Source organism: Acartia tonsa, chromosome 8 (assembly GCF_053477335.1).
Source record: "Acartia tonsa isolate MP-2025a chromosome 8, ASM5347733v1, whole genome shotgun sequence".
Classification (NCBI taxonomy): Eukaryota; Metazoa; Arthropoda; class Copepoda; order Calanoida; family Acartiidae; genus Acartia; species Acartia tonsa.
The window spans coordinates 30,847,310-30,873,275 of NC_137267.1; the positions used below are offsets into that span (position 1 = coordinate 30,847,310).

At 30.5% G+C, this 25,966-nt stretch overlaps 1 protein-coding gene across 5 annotated transcripts in view; it reads left to right on the plus strand.

Moving 5' to 3' along the window:
* Positions 1 to 25,966, plus strand: part of LOC145326484 (CRISP/Allergen/PR-1-like) — a 66,823-nt gene that overhangs the window by 31,387 nt on the left and 9,470 nt on the right. For 2 of the 5 annotated variants that reach the window (XM_080169853.1, XM_080169852.1), the window contains exons 5-8: positions 9,080 to 9,165; positions 11,305 to 11,386; positions 25,151 to 25,242; positions 25,857 to 25,926. In XM_080169853.1, coding sequence (XP_080025979.1) covers positions 9,080 to 9,165; positions 11,305 to 11,386; positions 25,151 to 25,242; positions 25,857 to 25,926 — 330 coding nt within the window. Of the gene's footprint in view, positions 1 to 9,079; positions 9,166 to 11,304; positions 11,387 to 11,486; positions 11,525 to 11,682; positions 11,732 to 25,150; positions 25,243 to 25,856; positions 25,927 to 25,966 lie in introns of those variants that run through there. The other 3 variants (XM_080169854.1, XM_080169856.1, XM_080169855.1) reach the window with 2 other exon arrangements.

Sequence of the window (25,966 nt, forward strand, 5' to 3'; positions counted from 1 at the left end):
GTTCTGACACTATACATGTGTTAGTGTCCGTAAGTCCTACCGTTTTAGAGCTTCGCTTTTATGGATGCTGTCATCCATGTTTAATTTTGTTTATACTTTTATTATTTCAGGGAGAGAGGGGACAATGGTCTGTTTATTACACTAGTCCCCAAAGTTTTATTATAATGTTTTATTATTTGTAAGTTTATACAACTTTACGCACTTGAGTGAATTTTCATTGGTTGGTTAATTAAGTGTTCAGACGTTTCAACCACTAATTTTAATCTATAGAAGGGATAATTTTGTGCATCATCATTGGGGATGTACGCGCTACCATGGTTCAAAAAGTATTACATAAACAGAGAATATTGGTGTTTGCAGAGAGAGAGAGAGAAAGGGGACATTGGGCTGTTAATTACACAAGTCCAAAAATATTTACAATAACATTTTCTTATTAGTTGGCTTAACAACTGTGAGGACTTTTAATAAATTTTAATTGGTTGGTGTATTAAGTTTAGTGTCCAAATGTTTGTAATTGTAATCTACAGAAGGGGTAATTTTGTGTTTTAACATTGAGATTTACATAATTTTATTAGCCATTATCTTATCCCATTATATCCCTGGGTATTATCATTTAACTCAAACGCCAGGTCCAACAAACCAAAATAACTGCCCAAACACCCGAGGTATTAGGTTAAGTAACACTAACACCCATCACACAACCACCATTTTGATTGCAAAACCTTTGTCGGAGAAGTCCTAAATGGAATTGGTAATGAGTTGTGACTGTTTGGAGCCAAGGCATTCTACATACTTTAACTATTAATGCCTTTAGTTTTTATGCTGGTTAATTTGATTTTAAATTTGTTTCTTCTCAGATTTTTCCAGTGATGTAAAGGGATAATACAATGGCCATTAAATTGATGTACAACCCAATGATGATACACAAAATTACTCCTTAAAAATTTGTGGTTGAAACGTTTGAACACAAAAAATCAAAGAATCAAAATTCACTATATTCCACAAGGTAATAAACCAACGAATAAGAATCATTATAATAAAACTTTGGGGACTATTATTAAACAGCCCATTGTACCCTCTTTATCTAAGTAATTTCTCTTGGGAGAGTGGGGGTACCTTCCCCAATTTATGCAAAGGAGAACCAGAAATTGGTCTAGCAGTTAGCGAGAGCTTTCGATATACATATATAATCACAGGTATTGACAGATATACACAAACACACAATGTTAATTTTGAATATTGACTAGTAGTTGCGCTCCTCAAGGCCTTTAAGGGCACCTAAGGTGAGGGGAGGTCAACCCACAACCCTTATTTTAGTTTTAAAAAGGATGACAACATCCATAAAACTGAAGCTCTAAAACGGCGGGAAAGAAGAACATTAAAACTTTAGAGTGTCAGAACTAAATAATCCGACTATAAATGTGTTACTGTAAAAATGTTTAAACTGTTAAATACAGGATACTGTTTATATATATGTACTTTTTTATTAGGATTTGATTAGAGAGATGCCTTGCATATGATATTGTACCTTGTTGTCCTAGGAATCATTATTCCCAAAGTATGATGAATAGGATAATTATCCTATTATATAAAGATGTAACTCTTTTTATACATTTTAATTGGAACCGATGATCTGTTTAATAGTGAAACAATTGTCTTCCATTAATAAAATGTTAAAAAATAACCCATGTTACATATATAAATAAATCCTTATAATAAAGTAACAGGATGTCTCTGTGTTTGTAAGTTTGTACCGAAGGATCTTGTTAACCGCTGAGCCGATCGGGTTCTCCTTAACAGGGTAGCTTCTCATATGTCCCGGGAAAAAAACATAACTAACACAATCTATCAGCGAAAAAATATTTTTGGTAAATAGCTGATTTTAAAATAGATTGATAAGAGAAAAAAAATTACGTGTCCCTAGAGGCCTCTAGGGGCGTAGCCGCTAGTCCTATTATATAAAGTAGTAAGCGTTTGTTGTCTGTCCCAAAGGATCTCGCTAACCGCTGAACCGATATTGTTCTCCTTTACAGTGAAGCTTCTTATAGGTCCTGGGAAGGTTTTAAACTATTTTTCGAGAGGGTGTCCTAACCTCCCTCTCCCCCCAAAAAATTATTTTTATAACTCTTTGGAAACTCAAATTTAAAATAGGATGAGGTCGACTTTTCCTTCTCCTACCAGTGCAGTGCCCCTAGAGGCTTCTAGGGGCGTAGCCGCTAGTATTATATAAAGTAGTAAGCCTTTTTTGGTCTGTAACAAAGGATCTTGCTAACCGCTGAACCGATTAGGTTCTCCATTGTAGAGAACCTTCCCATAGGTCCCGGGATGGTTTTAGGCTATTTTATATTTAAGCCTTGGGATGGTTTTAGGCTATTTTTCTTCCACCTCCTTACCCCTCAACAGAAAGAGTCTACTAGATGCCAGGGGCGCAGCCGCTATTCCAATTATAAAAAGTAAAGAAGGATATCGCTAACCGCTGAACCGATTAGGTTCTCCATTGTAGAGAACCTTTACATAGGTACAGGATGGTTTTAGGCAACTTTTTTATTTTAATTTAAGTCTAGGGATGGTTTTAGTCTATTCTGCTCTTTTCTACCCATTGAAATACAAAGCCACCAAAGGCTAGGGACGCAGCCGCTAGTTTCATACAAAAAGTTGTAAAAAATCCGCATGTTTTGAATGTCTAAATAAACGAAAAAAGCTAACACATGGACGGAACGACCCTAATTATAGAAAACCTTTGCTTCCGTATGCAGTTTATGGGGTGGATAATGTGTGAAAACCAGTCTTCAAGATCTAAGGGATAAGATAATGGCCGGTAAAATGATTTTAATTTCCAAGTTTAATTAATCAATTACAACTTTCTATTTATTTTTTTTCTATTGTCTATTTATTAAACTTTTCCCCCCCTTTTGGTTAAATAGTAAAACTTCAATGTACGCCCTTGAATTGATTTCATAATTATCAGCTGTTTTGAGTTCAATCACTTCCGTCGAAAAAAATAAGTTGCCAACCTTCTATAGAGTTTGTACCACATAAATAGGAATGTGAAAAAAAACATTACATTGGTTGAGACTAGCAGCTACGCCACTAGAGGCTTCCATGGACACTTAGGGTAATTAATCAAATAAAAATGTCTGACTCTAAGCCTGGTATTTTATTTTTGACAAGGAAATTAATTTTTTTCTGATGGGTAGGGTAGGAACTTTTTCTTTAAGCAATTTCTCTTGGGAGCCCAGACAAACATCCTGTTACTTTTATAAAAGGATTGATAATTACATATAGTTATTGAAGAAAATATCAGTAAAAAAAAACAATATATTTAAATTTGTTTTGAAATTATTACTTTTTTGGTCTTGGTCTAATATTTGTATGTGTTGGCTAGTGAAGGATTATAAAGACTCCTGTTCTTATTTTCTGCTATCCTGTTATTATAAGGTTTATTTCTCAGTAAAATTATGTTAATATTATCAATAATTTTATGAATTAAAACATAAACACTAAATGTCAAAAGATACAACCAAAAAAATACTGAATGTACTATTATTTCTTAAGATAATTTCATATTTGTTTTACAGACTGGGGTTCCTCCTCTAAAGTACAAACAAATATTTCAGGTCAAAAGATACAACCCAAACTTATCCTACACATCTTGTTCTGATATCCCAATAAACATAAGGAAATATATGTGAGAAAAACCAAGATTTTGAGAGAATAAGGAAGGTGAAAAGGCAGAATTTATATATTCTCTATACCTCTATTTCAGTTATGATATCCCAATATAAATTAGGAAAATTATCTGAGAAAAAGGAAGAATTAGGGGAATTAAGGAAGAACTTCATAGAATAAGCTAGGTTATCTGAAAATAAGAGAGAATTAGTAAGGAAAAGGAAGAATTACTTAGAATAAGGTAGATTTTCTTAGAATAAGGAAGAATGTCTTAGAATAAGGTAGATTTTCTTAGAATAAGGAAGAATGTCTTAGAATAAGGTAGATTTTCATAGAATTAGGAAGTATTTCTTAGAATAAGGTAGATCTTATTAGAATAAGGAAGAATTTCTTAGAATAAGGAAGAATTTCTTAGAATAAGGAAGAATGTCTTAGAATAAGGTAGATTTTCTTAGAATAAGGAAGAATGTCTTATAATAAGGTAGATCTTATTAGAATAAGGTAAATTTTCTCAGAATAAGAAAGAATGTCTTATAATAAGGTAGATTTTCATAGAATTAGGAAGTATTTCTTAGAATAAGGTAGATCTTATTAGAATAAGGAAGAATTTCTTAGAATAAGGAAGAATGTCTTAGAATAAGGTAGATTTTCTTAGAATTAGGAAGAATGTCTTAGAATAAGGTAGATTTTCTTAGAATAAGGAAGAATGTCTTATAATAAGGTAGATCTTATTAGAATAAGGTAGATTTTTTCAGAATAAGGAAGAATGTCTTATAATAAGGTAGATTTTCATAGAATTAGGAAGTATTTCTTAGAATAAGGTAGATCTTATTAGAATAAGGAAGAATTTCTTAGAATAAGGAAGAATGTCTTAGAATAAGGTAGATTTTCTTAGAATAAGGAAGAATGTCTTAGAATAAGGTAGATTTTCTTAGAATAAGGAAGAATGTCTTATAATAAGGTAGATTTTCATAGAATTAGGAAGTATTTCTTAGAATAAGGAAGAATTTGCTAGAATAAGGTAGGTCTTCTTAGAATAAGGGAGAATTTGTGTAATTAAGGTAGAATTTCTGAGAATAAGTGAGAATTTGGGTAAATAAGGTAGATTTATTAAGCATAGTTGTAATAGTGAGGAAAAGGAAGAATTTCTAAGAATTAGGAAGAATTTGTAAGATGGTGGACAGAGGTCACCTTCCTTTAGTGAGAATTTGTAAGATAGTGGACAGAAATCACCTTCCTTACTGAGAATTTCTAAGAAAAAGGAAAGTAAATAGCCTTCCTATACCCAAGGAAGGGAATTTCTGTCCTTTTTAGGAATGACTTCATTTTCTTCATATGATCCGAACGTCCATTCATTCGTACTTATTTGACAAAAATTTTCCAAGTGTATTCAAGTAGTTTTGCAACAAATTTACTTAAAACTTTGTTTAAACTTATATGTATACATTATTCTTTTCAGATCTGACAATCTACAAGTGTTAATGTTCGTCTGTCCTAACGTTTCATAACTTCGCTTTTATGGATGTTGTCATCCTTGTTAATATATTTATAATTTTGTCATAGCTTACTATTTAATTTCTTTATATATAACCTACTTTGTAATATAGATAATATGTACAAGAGCCCCCACAGGGTAAACATTTCCAGAATGGGTACTTTTACCTAAAAGATTATAAAACGTAATTTCCTTAGGATAAATATTTTTAGAATGTTATATGTTTAAAAGTTCTTACAAAATACAAATATTAGATAAATTATTTTTCTTACGTAAAACATAACGATTGTGAATTAAACTAGAACGTGAATATTAACGTTATCAAAGGAGAAAATGTAAAAGTGCAAAATGAGTGAAATAAAAAAAAAGCAAAAATGACAGTGAATAAAGTAAGTAAAAGAAGAGAATAAAAAAAAGACATTATAAGAATTACATAACTTTTATAGAGATGCAATTTATTCCAAATGTTTACTACAATTTATCACAAGTATGCAGGGACATTCATTCTGTGCTTTAAATCGAAAATTTTTAGTATTTTCTTGCTTTTTGCGCTGTTTTAATATCTAGTAAATGTATAAAAACTTCCACGTACCTTCAAAAACACACAGACATGATTCCTGCCACTTTTAGAAAAGGATATTTCTCATTCATCCCTTTAACGTGCTTTACTATAAAGTTGAAAATGCACATAATTGAAATAGTATTTAACAGTTCAGTTTATAAGTCAATTAAAAATGTTGTATGTCAACATTGTTATATTTGTCAGGGCTCTACAGCCGCGCATCAGTACTATGTGGACCTCAAGGAAATTAACCTTTTACAATTTTAAAAATCAGCAAGAAGTTTAAGCCTGGACCAAAACAATACCTTTTTTAAAACAAGTATCTAAACGGGTTTAAATTTAAGGCTGATTCGCGGCTGACGCGCAGCTGCCGAGCCCTGGACATTAAATCGAATTTGTTCTACTACATAATATATACAGATTATTGAAAACTATCCCTAACCCTGTATTTGTGGGTTACCATTCTGGTTAATTTTAATTACTTGCTTGTCGTCTTTATGAGTTCCACAGCTACTATATAATTATGCATACATTTCATATTAAAAAATCAAATTAAGAAATAAATTTTAAAGTACAAAGTTTTTTATAGAAATGAGGATGAGTTCAAACATCTCTGGTCCAAGACAAAAAATATCTATTAAAATCAATTGTGATCTACATACAATTAAAATCCTTTTACTTATTTGAAAGTCATTTAAGTTTTATATGCGTGACTAAATAAGAATTTTAAAATAATTTTGATTATTTTAAAATCGCATTTACTCTTTAAATAGGGCATAGTCAGCACTTATCCGTCTCTGATAAAAACGTCAGTTAAAATAGTTTTATAAAATGAAATAGTTTTGTTTATTTTTAGTATCATATTATACTGTTCTTTTTCGTCCTAAATTGATTTTATGTTTAGTGTACCTTCCCTTTTTTACCCTCTTAAGGTTTCACAGCCTCCTAGTGAATCGCTGTGCACGCAACTTGTTTAAATGGCTTTGTTAATCAAAATTTAGCATAAGAATAATAATCTTTTTTATCAATTTTTATTAAAATGGATGATTTTTAGAAATTCTGTCAAGTATTTATTTAAGCATTTTTTATATTAAATTTTATTGAAATGTAAATATTGGTTTAACGCTAAAATACGCCCTTTAATTTTTTATAAATCATTGAATTAAACACCTGATGTTAAATCTAAAATTGATTTAACAAGATTTGTAATTAATTACAATAAATATTATTTATATTATACTGTATTTAGATCATAAAAAATATTCTGGTGAACATAACATTTACTGAATATGCAAGTTTTTTTGAGTGTAATTAAATTTATTGTACTATCCATATAATAAAGTAATAGGATGTATATCTGTTTGTCTGTCTGTACTGAATTTTTCTTACTTTTTCTTTTTTAAATTTAAAAAAAAAATTGGAATTCAACTAACCTCTCCTCAAGTGCCCCTAGATGCATTTAGAATTACTATATTGTTGTTGCTGCGCTATTTATGGAAATCATTGTATTTGTTATTTATTTGTTTGGTCGTTGACACTTTTTTGTTATGTTCTAAAAATAATTTTTAACTGGAAAATTCTTGAAAACAACTAGGTATACTACAAAAAAAAAGATAAAACTGCACTTTAAGTATGAAAAAAGAGCATTATTTTTAAATCTGAGTAAGAAAATTATGTAAACATGTCGTTAAAAGCTTAAATACAGAATTGTTGATATCTATGTACTTATGCTTTTAGACTTGATTATAAAGTTGCTTCGCTAATTACATGATGACAAATTTTAGTCCTAGGAATCAGCATTTCAATAACTCAAATGTATACATTGGCAGGTTTGCTATGTTTTCCAAATTGTACCTAATTTCATTTAAAGTTTGAAACTGATAACGATCAGCGCTAACTAACGAATAGACGAACATATCCTAGTAAAAGAAAAGATTATCTTGTGATTCCTTATACAGTGTGTTTTTTTTATGAGAACTTTTTTGAGAGCAATTTTACCCAACTTATAGTTATCAGAATTTAATGATTGATGGCTTATTTTCTTCGTTTTTTTAATGCAATTAATAGAACACCAAAAAAATATTTCAGTTTTTATTTAAAAAGTACAGTAAATCTAAAATTCAAAACTTAGGTGTCAACATCTAAAAATGGTTTTAGCGCATTTTTCTTATGCCTAAATCTTCTACCCTTTGCAAGAAAAAATTGGATTTTCTGTAGTCGACTTTTGGGGGCCAGTACTCCCTCCCTGGTTGAGATATAACCTTCAAACTTTGATATGTTCTAGTACATGTCCCTAATAGTATCTGTATACAATTTTAGCTCTATATCTCAACTTTGAAGTGTTTAGCAGCCATTTTTGCAAAAGGTTGAATATTTGTGGGGTAAAATTGCTTTCAAAAATTTCTCATAAAAAAAACACACTGTATATTACCAACTATTCAATGCGTCAGAAAGATTTAATAGTAATACAGTATTATTGCTTTCAGAGTGAAAGCTTTTTTAAAAAATAAACAAAAATGAAAAGTTACTTCCTCCCTTAACGTTGTCTAGAAATAAGTTTTCCTATAAAACATATTTTTTTTCTTCTTAAAAAAGCATAATCTGAACTTTAAGAAATTTGAATTTAATTGTTTTTCATAATCTTTTAGCTATTTTCATTATCTTACGTTGACATTACTGATATGATTTATTTTTAAAATATTTTTACCAACATTATAATGAATAGTGCTACATGAAACACATATTTACAACGTTCAAATTTAAACATTTTTATTCTAACTAGATTTTAGAACTGATTTATCTTTTGAAATGTAGATTTTAGTCGTATTGAATTAGAACCCTAAGAAAAAGGTGCTAAAACAAAATAACACATCATAAAATAATTTTCTTTATTGACTGACATCTTAAATAAACAATTTCTTTTCTTCTCTCCTTCTATCTATCTTTCCTCCTATCTATCTATCTATCTATCTATCTATCTATCTATCTATCTATCTATCTATCTATCTATCTATCTATCTATCTATCTATCTATCTATCTATCTATCTATCTATCTATCTATCTATCTATCTATCTATCTATCTATCTATCTATCTATCTATCTATCTATCTATCTATCTATCTATCTATCTATCTATCTATCTATCTATCTATCTATCTATCTATCTATCTATCTATCTATCTATCTATCTATCTATCTATCTATCTATCTATCTATCTATCTATCTATCTATCTATCTATCTATCTATCTATCTATCTATCTATCTATCTATCTATCTATCTATCTATCTATCTATCTATCTATCTATCCAACTATCTATCTATGTATCTAACATTTTATGTTTGTTTAAGGGTTTGGGAGGGAAGTGTGGTGAAGAATTGTTTCAACGTGGTGTCACAAAAGCTGAAATGGTAGAAATTTTGGAAGTTCATAATAGGTTAGTGTATTTTTAGGCAGCGAAGCTACTCTATAACTTTGGTCTATCATGGGTGCGTCAGTTCACTATGAAAATTCACTTAATCTTTTTAAGACGTAAAATATTTAAATTTTATTTTTGCTATTTGTTAGTGAGTTTACAGTGCTTCATAAAAAATGTCGTCATACAATACAAATGACCAATGTATGCTAGGCAAGTATATATTTTACCATTGGTCAACAACAAATGTATACTGGCTTTTTATTGGTCATTTGTATTGTATGACGTAATTTTTTATGAGGCACACTAAACAGCTCAATCGTGTGTTAGCTGCGCATATCATCCCTTGTATGCCCCCCATTGTACGCCCTTATAACTGAAACATGAAGTAAACCCAAATATCTGTCAAAAATATAAAACGTTGCATCTTTTGATATTTTATCAACTATGTTCAACTCCATTCAAATCATGTGAAAACAAGGATAATATTGTCCATAAGAAGAAACAACATGCGAAATATATTTTAAATGAAGCTCTTTATAGTGCCTATAAAAAATGACGTAATACAATACAAATGACCAATGATAGTCCAATACACAGAATAATTACCAAAGGTAGGCCAATATAATTGAACAGTGGTAAATCATGAAAAACAAGTTTGTACAAACCAATTACAATTTGATATAAACCCACAAAGTTTTTAAGCTTTAGATTTCATAATAAATCTCTGTCTAATGTCCCCCCCCCCTCCTTACCAAGTAAAAATCTGTGATAAATTTTTTTGCAGCAAAGTTATATTATTACTGTTTTATATCAAATATCAAACATATCTTCGCTTTTAAAACGTACGCAATCAAAAATCGTAGATCAGAGTTTTCTGGTAATAAGGGATCCTTTATTTTAATAAATTTTAAAATGTACCAAAGAAGTGTCTAATTGAGCAAAGAATCTTATTTTGAAATAGATTCTAAATATGTGATGAGGTTATAGGTTAGGTTATACTGGGTATATAAGCCCCACAGGGTGTAGGTCCCGCAGAGGCTACGTAAAAAACATCTCATATATAGAGTAGCTTACAACCTAAAATTTCTTTCTAGAACAATAACTTAAATGGAACATTTTTGATGGGTGCCTTATTCTTAAACCCTTAGATTCTTGGTATAGGCAGACATCTTTTGTTTTGATTGGCGTAACCACGTATAACAACCATTTACATTTTTTTACATATCTTTGCATTTTTGTGCTATCATCATGCAACTTTTTGAAAGTGAGGTTTTTATATAATTCTCTCCTTTCATTAGTCATTCATAATTTATAACACTTGCCTTAATTTGACAGTAAGGAGTGAAACTTGAACTGTAAATCAAACTGGTAACCAAAATTCTATAAATATGAGATCCTATTCGTTGGGTGTAAAACTTTGTGGACTTTTCTTGAATTCTGAGAATTCAAATTTTTCAAAAATTACTTTTTTGTTGGGGGCAAAACTCTTTTATACCCCCCAACTTGGACGTCCAGCTAAAGCGGTTTTAGGTTTTGGTTTTACATCAATTTATCGTCTAAACATTTTATCCCTAAAGATCCCTGAAGATTTACAAAAATATCTTCATTACTAATCTTAGTGAGTGAAGAAAGTCGCTCAAAAAATCAGCATGTGACGTCATAAAAATGAAGAATTATCCATCTCTTTTTAGGGGTTTTCTTTCCCACTTCTTTTCTTCTCATATCTCATTTTTTTATGACGTCAGAATTTTTTTGAGCGACTTTCTTCACTCACCTAATCTAATATGGTTTTGGGATTTTGAAAGCAATGATTCAGTTAAAAGACAAATAAAAATAGTAAAAACCCAGGATGAATTCAAACGCAAAATTCTTAAAGAAGAAAAATTTATTTTTACCCCATGATTCATTAATATTTTCTTACATGAGTTTTCAAAAATTTCGGTAAATTAGTTTTTAAAAAATATGTTCACCCTTTTTGTTTGACTAAATAGTGAAGCTATCCCATTATTCACTATGTCTGTCTGTCTTTCAGTTCGCCCGTAACGCTCTGAGGTAAAAGTGATTTTATCTTCAACTGCAATCTTCTGATTTTATTTGCAAATAAAACTTCTTTTCAAAGAGCATCCAGTGTACAACATTAGTAAACATATTATTTAGGTTGAGGGCCAAGCTTGCTAGAGGTGAAGAAAAACGTGGAGTTCCAGGGCCCCAACCTCCAGCAGCTAATATGAGAGCAATGGTGAGTAGATATATAGATAAATATAAAGTTCCAGGGTCCCAACCTCTAGCAGGTAATATGACAGCTCTGGTGAGTAGATAGATACATAGATATAGAGTTCCAGGGCCTCAACCTACAGCAGCTAATATGAGAGCTATGGTGAGTAGATAGATAGATAAATATAGAGTTCCAGAGCCCCAACCTCTAGCAGCTAATATGAGAGCTATGGTGAGTAGATAGATAGATAAATATAGAGTTCCAGGGCCCCAACCTCTAGCAGCTAATATGAGAGCTATGGTGAGTAGATAGATAGATAAATATAGAGTTCCAGGGCCCCAACCTCTAGCAGCTAATATGAGAGCTATGGTGAGTAGATAGATAGATAAATATAGAGTTCCAGGGCCCCAACCTCTAGCAGCTAATATGAGAGCTAAGGTGATTAGATAGATAGATAAATATAGAGTTCCAGGGCCCCAACCTCTAGCAGCTAATATGAGAGCTAAGGTGAGTAGATAGATAGATAAATATAGAGTTCCAGGGCCCCAACCTCTAGCAGCTAATATGAGAGCTAAGGTGAGTAGATAGATAGATAAATATAGAGTTCCAGAGCCCCAACCTTCAGCAGCTAATATAAGAGCTCTGGGTAGTAGATAGATTTATAAATATAGAGTTGCAGGGCACAAAAATATATAAAGTAATAAATGTTTATATATGTTAAAAATCAAATTCATTTTTAGATTCGTTTAACTAGAAAAAAAGCTAACCATACATTTTAGATTATCAAAGAGAAATATTTATTATTATATTATTGGTGTTGTTTTTTTTATGTATTTTTAGATTATAGATGTTATAGTAGAAAAATTTATTTGGTTAGCCAAGGAATAATAAACAAAATTTCAGTTCTATATGTCCATATAGCGTAGCAGTAACAAACTAAAAAAATTTTGATTGGAAAATTGATAGATTAACAAATGTTAGAAACATATACATAAAAAAATAAATGTTACCTTTTCTGTTATTTCTAACGTTTCTCCTTCTTTAAATGGCTTTTTATTGAGTTTATTGATAAATCCATTAATGTAGACCAAAGAAAAGATTAACTTTAAAAATACCATAAAAAATTTTTGTACAATGCATACTATAAAAGGTATGGATCAAGTTAAGTAAAATGAGTTCTTTTTCAATTGATCTAAATACGGCTAAGGCCATTTAGATGTAAAAGGCCCCCAATCTTGCCCATTTAAGTAATGTTCCTTCTAGATCCATTGCAAAAATCAAACTTTTAATCTCCTGAATGAAATGTAACGAGCTTATAAATTCTACTCGTTGTATATCTAACTAAGTTTTTTAAAGCTTCATTGCTCATTGTGCTAAAATTTTGTGGTCTTTTTGTTAAAACATACAAAAAAAATACCATTTTTGAACAAGATTGCTATTTTTATGATAACCCAAATTCAACCGCATAAAAGGTTCTCATTTGTACCAACCAATAAAATTATGCTTTATTATTTGTTCTAGTTGTTTTGCCCCTAGCATCTAGAGACTTTGTAATTAATAGCTGAAGGGAGTACACAAAATAACCAAAAACTGCAAGGTATCAATCTAGAACTAAAATGGTTTTAAACCATTCTGGGAGGTATTTGAAGCTTCTTACTGATGACTAATTATATTAAGATAAGAGATAAGACTCTAGGGGGCTAGGTGTCGCTTCGGGTACTAGACCTCTTCTCCACGCACCTTGAAACATACTCCGCTTATGATTGCAGTGTAAAGCGTCCATTCACCCATCAGACAACCAACTCTCTGAGATGCACGACCTTTGTCTGAGAAGTCCCAACTGTGCATGGTAACGAGTTGCGCCTGTTTTGGGCCAAGGCATTCCCCCCACTCTAACTATTTACGTCGCGCATCTGACATAGTAGCAGTGGAAACCATTTTTAACGTTTTTAGTTATGACGCGGTGTCGGACCGAGATTCGAACCTATTACCTTCCCGACGACGAGCGGATGCGCTACATGTTGAGCCACGGTCGCGGGTTGACTAATTATATTACACCTGGTTTAATGTTGAATAACTAAAGTAACTTTTATGATTTACAAATATTAAGTAATGATGATAATTTTTAAATAAATCATAATATTTTAAATAGAATAAATACACCCATGAAATCAAAGTTTTACTGAAACATTGTTTGTTGTACTGAATTTTAACTAGACAACCAAAGTATTTGGAATAAAAGAAAATTCAAATGATTTTCAGAAAATTAAAGTAGCTTTAAGAATGCTACATTTGGAAGCATAGATTTTATTTTTATGATTTTGCGAATAAGGACATTTAAAATCTTTCCCTCAGTATTGTAAACAGATATTCATCTTAATTTTAAATATCTTTTTCTATCTTATTATAGACAGCTTTCCGCGGGTAGTAAAATGAAAAATTTTAAAACTGGTATTTAATTTTAATTTATGGTTTTTAATTCTATATTTCTGGAAAATTTGTTTGTATTGCGATGTTATTAATCACTTTTCATTTTGGCTAAAAAACCGGTAATAATCCAGTGTATATGAATAGGTTTCGAAGCCATACTCAAAAAATCAATTACTTCTAAACGCGTGCGCAAACGTTAAAGAATAACTTTTATGTAGAAACATTGACTGAATGTTGATCTAGATTTACCAATTTCCTTTTCCTCTGTTGAAAACTATTACTCCATGATGCTCAACAGGGATCAAAAGGGATAAGACAATGGCTGATAAATTGATGCACATCCCCAATGATAATACACAAAATTACCCCTTCTATAGATTAGAATTAGTGGGTAACGTTTGAACAAAATTTATTAAAGTCTCCAAAGTTGTTAAGCCAACAAATAAAAAAAGTTATTATAAAACTTTTAGACTAGTGTAATAAACAGCCCAGTGTTCCCTCTCTCTCTGGATGCTGATTATAATAATGTGTTTTTTTTTATGGATGTTCAATCATTTCTGCCAATCAATATCGCAATTCTATATTACTGTCAAAATCCAAGAAGCATAAATTCTGTTTGTCGTAACTTTTTGCAACCATCCTTTTATAAAAATTAGTAATGATAAGGTTTTCTGTTTGAAGCTTAAGATTTGAATAACTGCTGAACCGATTTACTACATAATATGGAAACTAGTTACAGTATATTAAACCATTTATATTTTCAATTCTTTAATAAATTTGATTAAAGGGGCCTAAACATTTTAAAACAAATTTTTACGTTTTTATAGAGTAACCAACGTCTACACTTTGTAGTTGTTATAGACCCGCATACTAATCACAAATTTTAAGTTCATATCATTGATTTTTATTAATTATACATAATATATTCATTTCTTATCAATACTTTTCCTTAAAATATTTCAAAGAATTCATATTTCTTGCCTTTTAATTTTCACCTCTCATAATTCAGACTTTTTACTATATAAAATCTTGTTTGTAAAATTCTGTCTTGGTTATAATATTAGTGGGAATAAAGATTGATCTAATTAATTAAAATTTGTTTTATTGTCCACGGGACTTTGTATTCCAAACTATGTATGCTTTTAGGCAATTTTTTGTATTCTTGAATTTATGTGTTGAATATATTTATTTCTCAAGTATTTTTATTTTCTATACTACCTTGTTTAAAAATTGATGTTATAAGGTGAGACATTTTTATGTAGACAAATGCGCATATTTTAAAACAATAGAAGCACATTTCACGTCTTGTAGAGAAAAATAGGAAAGGGATGATTATTAATAAAAATAAATAGGGTGTCAACATGTCTATTAGTCTCTTAAAATAAAACAAAACACTAAATAAAATGGATTTATTTAAATTTGCAGGAGGCATAGTTTTGTCTAGAATAAGCGTAACTTTTCATAACACTAATAATAATGTCATTTAAAAATAAGCAAAAACTAGATTTGTATAAATAATTGTATTCTGGATTTTTAAAAAAATGTTTTGAAAATCCCTTATTTCATCTCAATATTGATAATTTATTACAAAAAAAGTTGTTTTTCTTTAGACGGTTATAACCATACATAAAATGCTTTAAAGCGTAAGAGTTCTTAGTTATTTGTAAATCACTTGTTAATTAAAACAAGGATGACAACATCCATAAGTAGCGAAGCACAAAATCTATAATAAAATAGACAAACAGACAAAGTAATTTATAGAGCTGATTAACTGTTATCATAACAAAGAAAAGAAAGAGATAAAAATGCAAATAAATATGCAAAAACTTAAAATCATGAAACTTTGAAAAATTAAGGTTTCTGAAAATTTTAAAAAGAAAAGCAGCTTAAAAGCAATCAGACTACCAAAGATAGGAACCGAGAAAATATGTTGCAAAAAGTAAAACCGGTTAAAGAGCTGTTTAGAAGCAGTCTGGCCACTATTGATGATAAATACTTAATTATGCTCCATATTAATAGGAATGTTGACAAGAAGTTTCAGCCTTATATATTTTACAGGAGCCGGCTAAAAAGATGCTTAAAAGCAGTCTGACTGCTATTGATGTTTTATACTTAATAATGCTTCATACCAATAAGATTGTTGACAAGAAGTTTCAGCCTTCTCTCTTTTACAGGTGCCGACCAAATCAGTTATGAAAAATAAAAGCGGCAAAAAAGCTGCTTAAAAGCAGTCCAACCGCTATTGATGTTTTATACATAATTATGATCCATATTAATGGTGTTGACAAGAAGTTTCAGCCTTCTCTCCTTTACAGGAGACAAGAAAATCAGTTTTTAAATTTAAAAGTGGCTGAAAAGCTGCTTAAAAACAGTCCGACCGCTAACGATGTTTTATACTTAATTATGCTCCTTATTGATGGGAATGTTGACAAAAAATTTCAGCCTTCTATCTTTTGTTGGAGCTGAGAAAATCACGTTTCCCCCAAAACGTTTCAGACATACATACATAGATACATACATACAGACATACAGACGGACATTTCAAATTATAGAGTAGCTTCGCTACTAAAAACCAATAAGGGAGAGGATAACGCTGGTATGTAAATTATACTATTCCCCAAAGTTTAAAAATAGTTTAAAATCTTAATTCATTGGCAAAAATAGTAGTTTCCAAACTTTTTAAACACAAATTATTATCTACACAATTTGTTTATCTTTACTGGGTGTGTACAACAATTTATGGTACACTGTCTTATCCCATAAGACAACTGTTAAAAACTTAATTATTCAACGCATTATTTGATTTTCCCGACTTGTCCAGGGCTCGACCACAGCCCTCCCTCCATGACTGGGTATTGCTGAATATAGTGACTAAATATTATTCTAGATACGGCTGCCGAGCCTTAAACTTGTGAGATGTTTAAAATGGTAAAAGTCAAAGGTTAAAAACGCGCCAGTTAGCCTTTGGGGAAATTTTAGTTCGTTTAACCATCAAAATAGGTTGGCAGTATTTTACCAATTATTCTTTCTTTTAATCTTTTTTTATTTTTGAGGAAATGTATATCTTGCCAGTCTATTTTAGCTTAAACAATAATTAGACATAATTGTTATTAAGAAAAATCGTATTAAGATAAGAATCAATATATTTTTATGATTTTTTACTGTAATCTTTTAAAATGGAAAAAATTTGCAAAAAAAATTTAGTGCAGGCCTATTAGATTTTTTTAATACTAATATATTATAAATCAAACAAAATGAGTGGATAAAAAAGTAGCCAGCCTAACCTTTTAAAATATTTTCATATTCTTAAATAAGAAATGTAGATGATTTTAGAATGGGTGGGGATACAAAATTATAAAATTTTATATAATACATCTTTTGTTATGTTTACATTTCATACAATCTTTTAAATATAAAAATATGATGTGAATAAGATATTTTGTTATCATGGACCTATTTTGGTGTACATCAATAAATAGATCCTCAGTTCTTTAATTGAAAATTTTTATTTACAAGTCCTAACTAAGCAGTGCAGGACAGAGTGATCCGTTCCGTCTGTTTATGGGCTAAGGCATTCCCCTTTACATAAACTCGCCCAAGACAAATTATGGTTCCACGACAAACGTAAGAGTCCCAAACGTCTTTTAAAGTCGACTAACTATTATTTTAAAAGTCGTTTGAATTTTTGACTGGACATAATATTATTTTACAAGAAACGTTAAAACAACTGAAACGTAATTATTTTATTGGATAAATAGTTTATCTCAAGATGCATTATCCCTCGTCTCTGCCTGCATAACCATGCAGCGCGATGGTAAATCAACCAACAACAATAAAGTATTGATCATGGAAATTGTTTTCTTAAAGGTTATCAATGTAAGGTTAAACTTTTGAAAATACACATAATTATTTTCAAAAGTATTAATTGATATAAATATCTTCAAAAACCGTAAAAGTAAAATTTATTGATATAATTAACCTTTAAAGTTAGATAATTGATAAACATAATATCAAATTTAGGGTCTTAGTTTTAGTATATTTTTTTTATTTAACCAACAAAATGATTCTTTATAAGAAAAAAATATATAATGATTAAACTTTTCTTATGTATAATATTATGATTTTGATCGTGTGTAAATTTTTAAAAAGATGTAAAACCTTGAATTAACAACCTAAAATGCCCCATCTTTTTTTTCTACCCTTCAGCGGCGTTAGCAACAAAGTAAACACGATATTTCAATTTCAAAATTGAGATATTCTAATATATTCCGAATATTAAATAGGCTAAGCGTCTTTTTTTCTCGAGTGATTTATCTAAACGCGCTCAATTATGACCAAAGATACGCAACAGGCTATAAAATAAACAGAAATAGTTATTTATCCCATCGTAGTATAGACGACAGGTTTCCGTAGAATTTAAATTTAAAATTAAATTTAAGATAACCGTGACCGAAGGCCTGGTAATAATTTTATGATTTTTATTTTATCATTCGTAGAAAATTGTCTGAAATATGATGATATACACAATGACTGAGTATTAGATATTAATCAGTTTCGAAGACATATTAGAAACTATAATACCGTAATATTCGCCAACTATATATTTTGTTAGATGGCCCTTTAGCTTTTAAATTTTATTACTCTTTTATTTACCTTTAACTAAAATACAAAGTAATAATTTTCAAATTAATCATAACTTTTTAGATTTTAAGCATTTCTAGGAATTATTTTATGCTATCAACTACTAAGCAAAAGATATTTGTTAAGTTATTTATTTAATTTCTTTCAAATTTTATATACTTTAAATCTACTACAATTCATAAATGGTATTTCTATGTAAAATCCTTATACTAAAGTAACAGGACGTTTGTTTGTCTGTGTGTCTGTACCGATCGTGTTCTCCTTAACAGGGTAGATTCTCATGGGTCCGGGGAAGGTTTATAACTATTTTGGGGGAGGGTACCACCACCCTCCCAAGAGAAATGACAAAAAAATCGAATTTTTTATATGAGAGACTTTAATTTAACATAAAGAGGTATCGTACGTAAAGAATTATCGTAGAGACTTTAAAAAACAAAAACATTTAAAGTGCCACTAGAGGCCTCTAGGGGGCGTAGCCGCTAGTATAATATAAAGTAAAATAAATTCATAATCAATATCCCTTAATATCTCATTAACTAAAGCAATTATAAAAAAAACAAAGAATGATAATTACTTTTAAAAGGGACAAATTTTAATAAACAGAAAAAAAACATCCCATGACATTTATAAATCTTCCATCAAAAGTCGAATAAAAAATTTCAGAGATCCTTTGCTTCTGATAAAATATTATGTTATAGGATACTTTATTGCAAACTAGCGGCTTCGCCCCTAGCCTCTAGGGGCTTCGCCCTATATAGTTTTGGGAAGTCAATCCTCTTTAATAGAAATATTCAAAAAATTATTCTTTGTTTAATTACTCTGTGGTAAAATTAAACCCAGGTTGTGCGCTTTATGCACAAAAATTTTAATTTGTACAAATTAAACCCAGGTTGTTTGCCGTATACACAAAAATTTCAATTCGTAAAAATTAGACCTAGGTTGTTCGCATACAGAAAAAATTAAAATTAAAAAAAAAATATTTTGATTTTTTTGGGGGGGTGGGATTCATGGGGGCTTCGCCCCATGTTGCACCCCAATTACTGGTTTTTGTTTTAAAAGAATTAAAAAAAACAAAAATTTGGAAGTGGGGATTTTTTTATATTTGGGGGGGGGGGGGTGTCCCACCCCCTAAGAAAATAGCTTAAAACCACCAGAGGACCAGTAGGTATATTCCTAGAAGAGTAGAGCCCAATTTGATCAGCAGTTACTGAGATTTTACAAAAAATGTAAAAAGAAAAATTTTGGGGGTTGGATTTTTTTTATTTTTTGGGGGGTTGGGGGTGTCCCACCCCCCAAGAAAATAGCCTAAAACCACCACAGGACCAGTAGGTATATTCCCTGAAGAGTAGAATCCGATCGGTTCAGTGGTTACCGAGATCTTAAGGGACAGACAGACAGACGGACAGACAGACGGACAGACGGACAGACGGACAGACATCAAGCTACTTTGTATTATAGATAAGAAAGCTGTAAACGCTGTTGATTTTTTTTCTTCAGATTTCCTGTTTCTTCCTGTGAAGTAGTTAGTTAGAATCTGTCAACTTAAATGACAATTATGCTTTGCAATAATTGCTAAAGCGGAGCAACTCTAACAAAAAGTCTTGTTCTATCGGTCCCCTTGAAATATTTTCTTTGAATATCTACTTTTTAGTTAACTCTTCTTCAATATTTCAATTAATATCATCACTTTTTACACTAAGATTTAATTAATGCTAACCCTTTGATTGTAAAACCTTTGTCTTAATGTCTTATCCCATCATAACATAGCTAGGTCCCTCCTTGTCTAACCTAGTATAATTGCCAAATAGATAAAATACTTGGTAAAGTCCTTAGTTATGGAATATTTTGTGAGATAGTCATGTATGTTACCTTGTAAAGTAAAGTAGTTTCCCGCCTTAAAAAATATTTTTCTTGTTTATAAGAAATAGTTGTCACTTTGCAATGTTTAATTTGAGTCTTAGCAAATCATAATTACAGATCACCATTTCCCTTTCTTATACTGGTAATTTACCTTTAATTGCTAGTATAGCAATTATGGATTTATTATTACTTGGATCTAACACCAGATTATCATATACTATAATAAACGTGTAGCGAGCTAAAATAACGAGCTCACCCCCCCCCCCCTTCACCCTTACCACTGGATAAACGAACTGACCAATAAATGACAGGGGAAATAACAACATAAACTGGCGACAATTTTTCCACGAATATTCTACATCCATTATAGCAATCCTACTTACTCCTTTCTAAAAAATGTTTTCCTACCTTAATGTGTAAAGACCTCTGTGGACCCAAAATACACAGATAGAATTGTTTTAGTGATTTTAACCTTGGGTGAGGGTCACTATGACAAATAGGTAAAATCTTGAAAGCTTGTTGGTTTTTTCGACTTAATTGTAAAAAAATCAATATTACAATTTGACAGGAAAATTATTTTGTACATATTAAATTTTGTTTGTTTATTCAAAAGACTTGTGTTAGATTTGGATTGACCAATAAATTATTTCTTTTGGTTTTTAATGAATATTAAATTTAAATAAGTACTTATGTCTAAAATAAATTTAAATTCACTAAACAAATATTAAAAGAAAATCTACTTTACCTTCGATAATAAAATTTAGGCATATTATCTATTTGTGTGCATTTACACAGCATTAATTATTAAACCAGCATTCTGAGAAACAACAAATTTTGTCTAAATATTGATTATTTTTAATTAGCAGAAAACTTAAAGTAGGTGTCTGAACTGAAAATCTTCAATTTAAATTTAACCAAAATAAAGTTAAAGTCTGTAGTAATAAAGTATGTACATGATTACTTGTAAAGTAGCTAAGCTTCTAAGAACAGTACACATGCCTGTTGAAGATCTTAACAAGAAGATAAGATTGAGAAATGGGTTTAATTGTCAGAATTAAAAAGCTTTGAGAATCCATTAAAAAATGTATACAAAATTACACAAAAAAGCTTTAAATCAACATACAAAAAAGTGCTCTTCCTCAAAGAACCCAGCGTTCACAGATCCCCACCACCCTTTGATTTTAAATTAGTTTAAGAATATGGGGGTCTTCATACCTTATCCTTTCGATGCCCTAACCCTGCGGGGCTACCATCTTTGCACTGTAGTCCTAAACTGATCTATAGTACTTAATAGTATTTAATTTATACTAAGATAAGGCTGGGGTTTCTATGCTTGCTAGGCAATTTAAGTGAAACTACCATATTTAACATAGAACTATCCATCACTTAAATATTACTGATTTTAAAAATTGGGATATTTAAGCTATCATATTTTATTGCTGTATTTAAATAACACCAATGTAAAAAAAATTGTGATTTTCATAATAGTGAAAAAATGGTACGGGAAACAATTTATAAAAATGCGCAAAAAAATTAAATGCAATTTCTCATTTTTAAAAGTTGAGTGATATAATTTGAACAGTTTAAAATTGAGATAACTTTAATCTTAATGTCAGGAAAATATGTATGATTAGTAAATTTATGATATTTCGGTCCAAACCGAATCGTAAGTGAAGATGTTAAAAGTTAAACTTACTGCTGCTTTTTCGGAGTAGGTAAATTGTTTTGGTCTAAAACGAGCGCATAATAATTCTACATGCATAAGTAAGACTTCCAGGTAAAGGTATTGCAATCAAAGGGTTGATATTGGCAATAACTGGGATCTCAGTGCCTTGGGAACTTCTCTAGAGATAACAAAATCTAGATTATCTTGTCCTTAAAGACATTTCATAAAGTTTCAATATGATTTAGTTAAAACGTAAAATTACACTTAATTTTTTTATAATTATATATCAATAAATGTAAAATGATATAGAAATTAATTTATACTATATCTAATAATTAGTAAAATTATAATATGATGGCACTCCCATGAAAATAAGACACGTGTACTCAAACATTTCTTAAAATTAATGATAATTTGAAATTTTTTGAAAATTAATAAAATATTAAAATTAGTTGCTCGTCTCCTTTATACCCCCTCCATTTTAATAAGCTTAATTCTGTTTTTCAACTGATATATCAACTTATCTAAAAAGGCTTTCTAGTTTCTAATGCTTAAAAAACCGCCACATAATTTTGCAATAATAAGCTTTCTAAGGTGATTTGTTTTTACAATATGATGATTGGCTATTTTAAAAAGTTACACGGGTTATGGATATGGATTTATTAAAAATAAGTTTTCTTCAAATCTTGTAACTATATTCATTAGCAATTATACTAGCTTAGATTAGTAGCACAGCTGCTATAAGATAGTCTGCTAAAACTATATATTTTGACATATCTCAGCCACTTTAATTTGATTTTAAAAGTTTTTAAGCTACACAAAAAATATAGCTCCGATCTCTCCTGCCTATTTTTTACCCATCTGGGGCTTATTACTGCGGTGTCCTAACCTTGCAGGGTTATCCATTATCCCAGTAACATATCCTAAAGTAATAAACAAACAAACAAAAACTACCCTTTCCCCTTACTTTCAATTTATGTTGCTTCAATTTGTATTTATTTTAAAGGTAAAGACTTTTTTTTTAATCCTAAAATGCAGCTATTAATAGAGATAATTTTGTATTCATTTATACCATTTCCCTGAAAAAAAAAGCACTTAATAATTTACAGACAGATGCGCAGTACATAATATCATCAAAATTTTCATTTAGCAAATTATTTTAGGTTTTAACAAAACGGCAGAAAAAAAACACTTAAAACAATAAAGTTGTGATGATATCCAGTCTTAATAATCTGAAACTAATTCACTATTGGTGGTTTCCTTTACAGTGCCTAGTTGAGCACAGAACCCCCTTTTATTATGGTATAAATTGATAATAAATGTGGAGGATGGGAACAGTTTTTGTTATGTTAGTGATTCTATATGGGTTAAGGCTAGCCCTGAATGGTTAGGCATTGCAGGCACAGGCTCCGCAGGTTTAGGGCTCCACTCAATTTTCAATTCATTTAAAACGTAGGGTGGGGGGTTTGGAGGGTAGATTTTTGTTTATCTATAAATGAATGGTTATATGAACAAACGAAAAGACATCTCTTTACTTTACATCATAGACGATACTTTTGTTGTCTTGAAGGTGCAACAATTATTTTTGCTTCCTGCTGGGACCATAAGCAAATCAAATTGAAATGATATTTGCTCAAATCACTTCTCATTTATCTATCTATCTAACAATTAGCAAAAGCGAAGCTTTTTTACATTTTAACGTGTCTGATCGTACAAGTAGAATTTTAAGCTTCCTGTTTTTTTATGCAATTTAAAAAAAAGATAAAAACGCAAAGCCCTGGAAAGTATCATATGTGACGTCATAAAAATACGTCTATTATTCATTTCTTTTTTGGGGTTTCCTTTCCCACTTATTCTCTCATCCCTCCTTTTTAAACGTATTTTTATGACGTCACACATGACACTTTCCTGTTTTGAATGTAGTCATTCTTTTTATCTTCTATGTATATTGCACATTTTTGTTTTGTTTTACGCATTTGTTTCTTTTGGGCAGTCATTATATTAGTACCTAACTTGCAAATCAACATGGATTACAACATCCATTAGTTGCGAAGCAAAAAAGGAGAGAGGATATGTGATAAATTAAAGAAAATCATGAAATCTTAAAAATACGTGTTTATACTTTTGAAACATAACCTACAGACCGACGGACCAAGTAAATTAAATAGCGGATGCTCAGGGAATCTTTACCAAAAATATACCTGCAGGAAAATCACATTTCTACGATAGCGATACGGACATACTGACAGAAATATATCTTATTAAATTAATTATTTTGTTGAAATATATTTTAACTAGCGGCTAGAGGCCTCTAGTGGCGCTTTAAATGTTTTTCTTTTGTTCAAGTCTCTACGATACCTTTTTATGATGAGTTCCAGTCTCTCAAATATTTAAATTGTTTTAATTTTTTTTGTGATTTCTCTTGGGATGGTGGTGATACCCTCCCCCAAAATATTTATAAACCTTTCCGGGACCTATGAAAAGCTACCCTGTTAGCAAGATCCCTCGGTACAGACACACAACAGACAGACCGACAGACAGAAACACATCCTGTTACTTTATTATACGGATACATTTTGTACATGTTTTGATTATTATCAAAAGAGGAAGCTTTAAACAAATTTTGCATTCTCAATCAAATATAAATCTTCAAACAGGCGATATCTATTGCATTTGAATTATATATATGGGCGTGCAGGAGGGGGGGGGGGGGTACTCAACACATTCATGATTTTGACTAAGCCACTAGTTGATTTTGTTAGTCTATTTCTCTTGAAAGAATGAATACAAACAAACATAATTCATGCTACTTAGTTAGTAAACTTGAGCTTGAAACTAGTGAGTGATGGGGCAGAAAATTATCCTAAAATCACCCAAAGACTTATTGGGAGATATATTTTCTTCTAACATTTCTGATATATAATATTAAACTTCTCATAACACTTATTTGTTTATTTAATCTTTACACAAAATCTTAATAGTCTCTACTACATGAATAATAATTTTTTATATAATGCAATATTACACTGTGATAATTTACTTCTGGTTTTGGTATTTTTGGAAGTTTTGGCATTTGAGGCCCTATATAAACTATTAGAACATTAAAAAGTTATCTGGCAAAAATACTATTAATGTTATATATTATATGATTAATTTTTGTCTCTTTATTTTAAATATTGTAATACATTTAGGAATGGGATGATGAATTGGCCACCGTAGCCCAACGCCATGCGGACCAATGTCAGTTTGAACATGACTGCTCCAAGTGCAGGAAGATTTCCAGGTACAACTTTTCTTTTACTATATCCTCTTAGGAATTTTTGTTTCAATTTTGAAAATTTCGGTTCCTCCACTCCCCCCCCCCCTCCCCAACAAGATATTATTTCTTTTTACAATTAGGTTAGGGTAGGTTATATGGTAAGGGGGCCAAGCGCCCTTGGCTAGGTAGGCTTGGGGCCGGGCGCCGCGGCCATGCTCATAGTCTTCACGGGGGTGTACCAAAATTTCTAAATTGAAAAACAATCCTAAGAGGATAACACCCCTTTTTTAGCTACTTAATAACTGTAAGACCGAATTTGTATCCATCTTACCTGTTCCATTACGAATTTTTATTTTCAACACTGCTTATATTTGACCAATGCGAATTTACTGTATAAACATTTAGTCCGTCAGTAATTTAGAATTAGTCTTCAATCTTTCTTGTAACTTTTTTTTCTGTCTAGATCACCTACTCCATGACTTACTTTGTAAGCCAGTCTTTCTATTAGGTTGTTATTGTTACCAACTTAAATTATTTAGAATATTTAAACGCTTTGATATTTTTATGGATGTAAAAGTTTAAATGGGTAAACATACTATTGAATTGACTAGAATCCTACTAACATAAAATTTATATAGGTTTGGAGTTGGTCAGAATCTGTACATCTACAAGCAAAGCTTACGTCCTGCTGATCCTAACTGGGAAAAGGTGAGTGTCTTTCTTTAAATAACAAACTTACTTTTTAGTT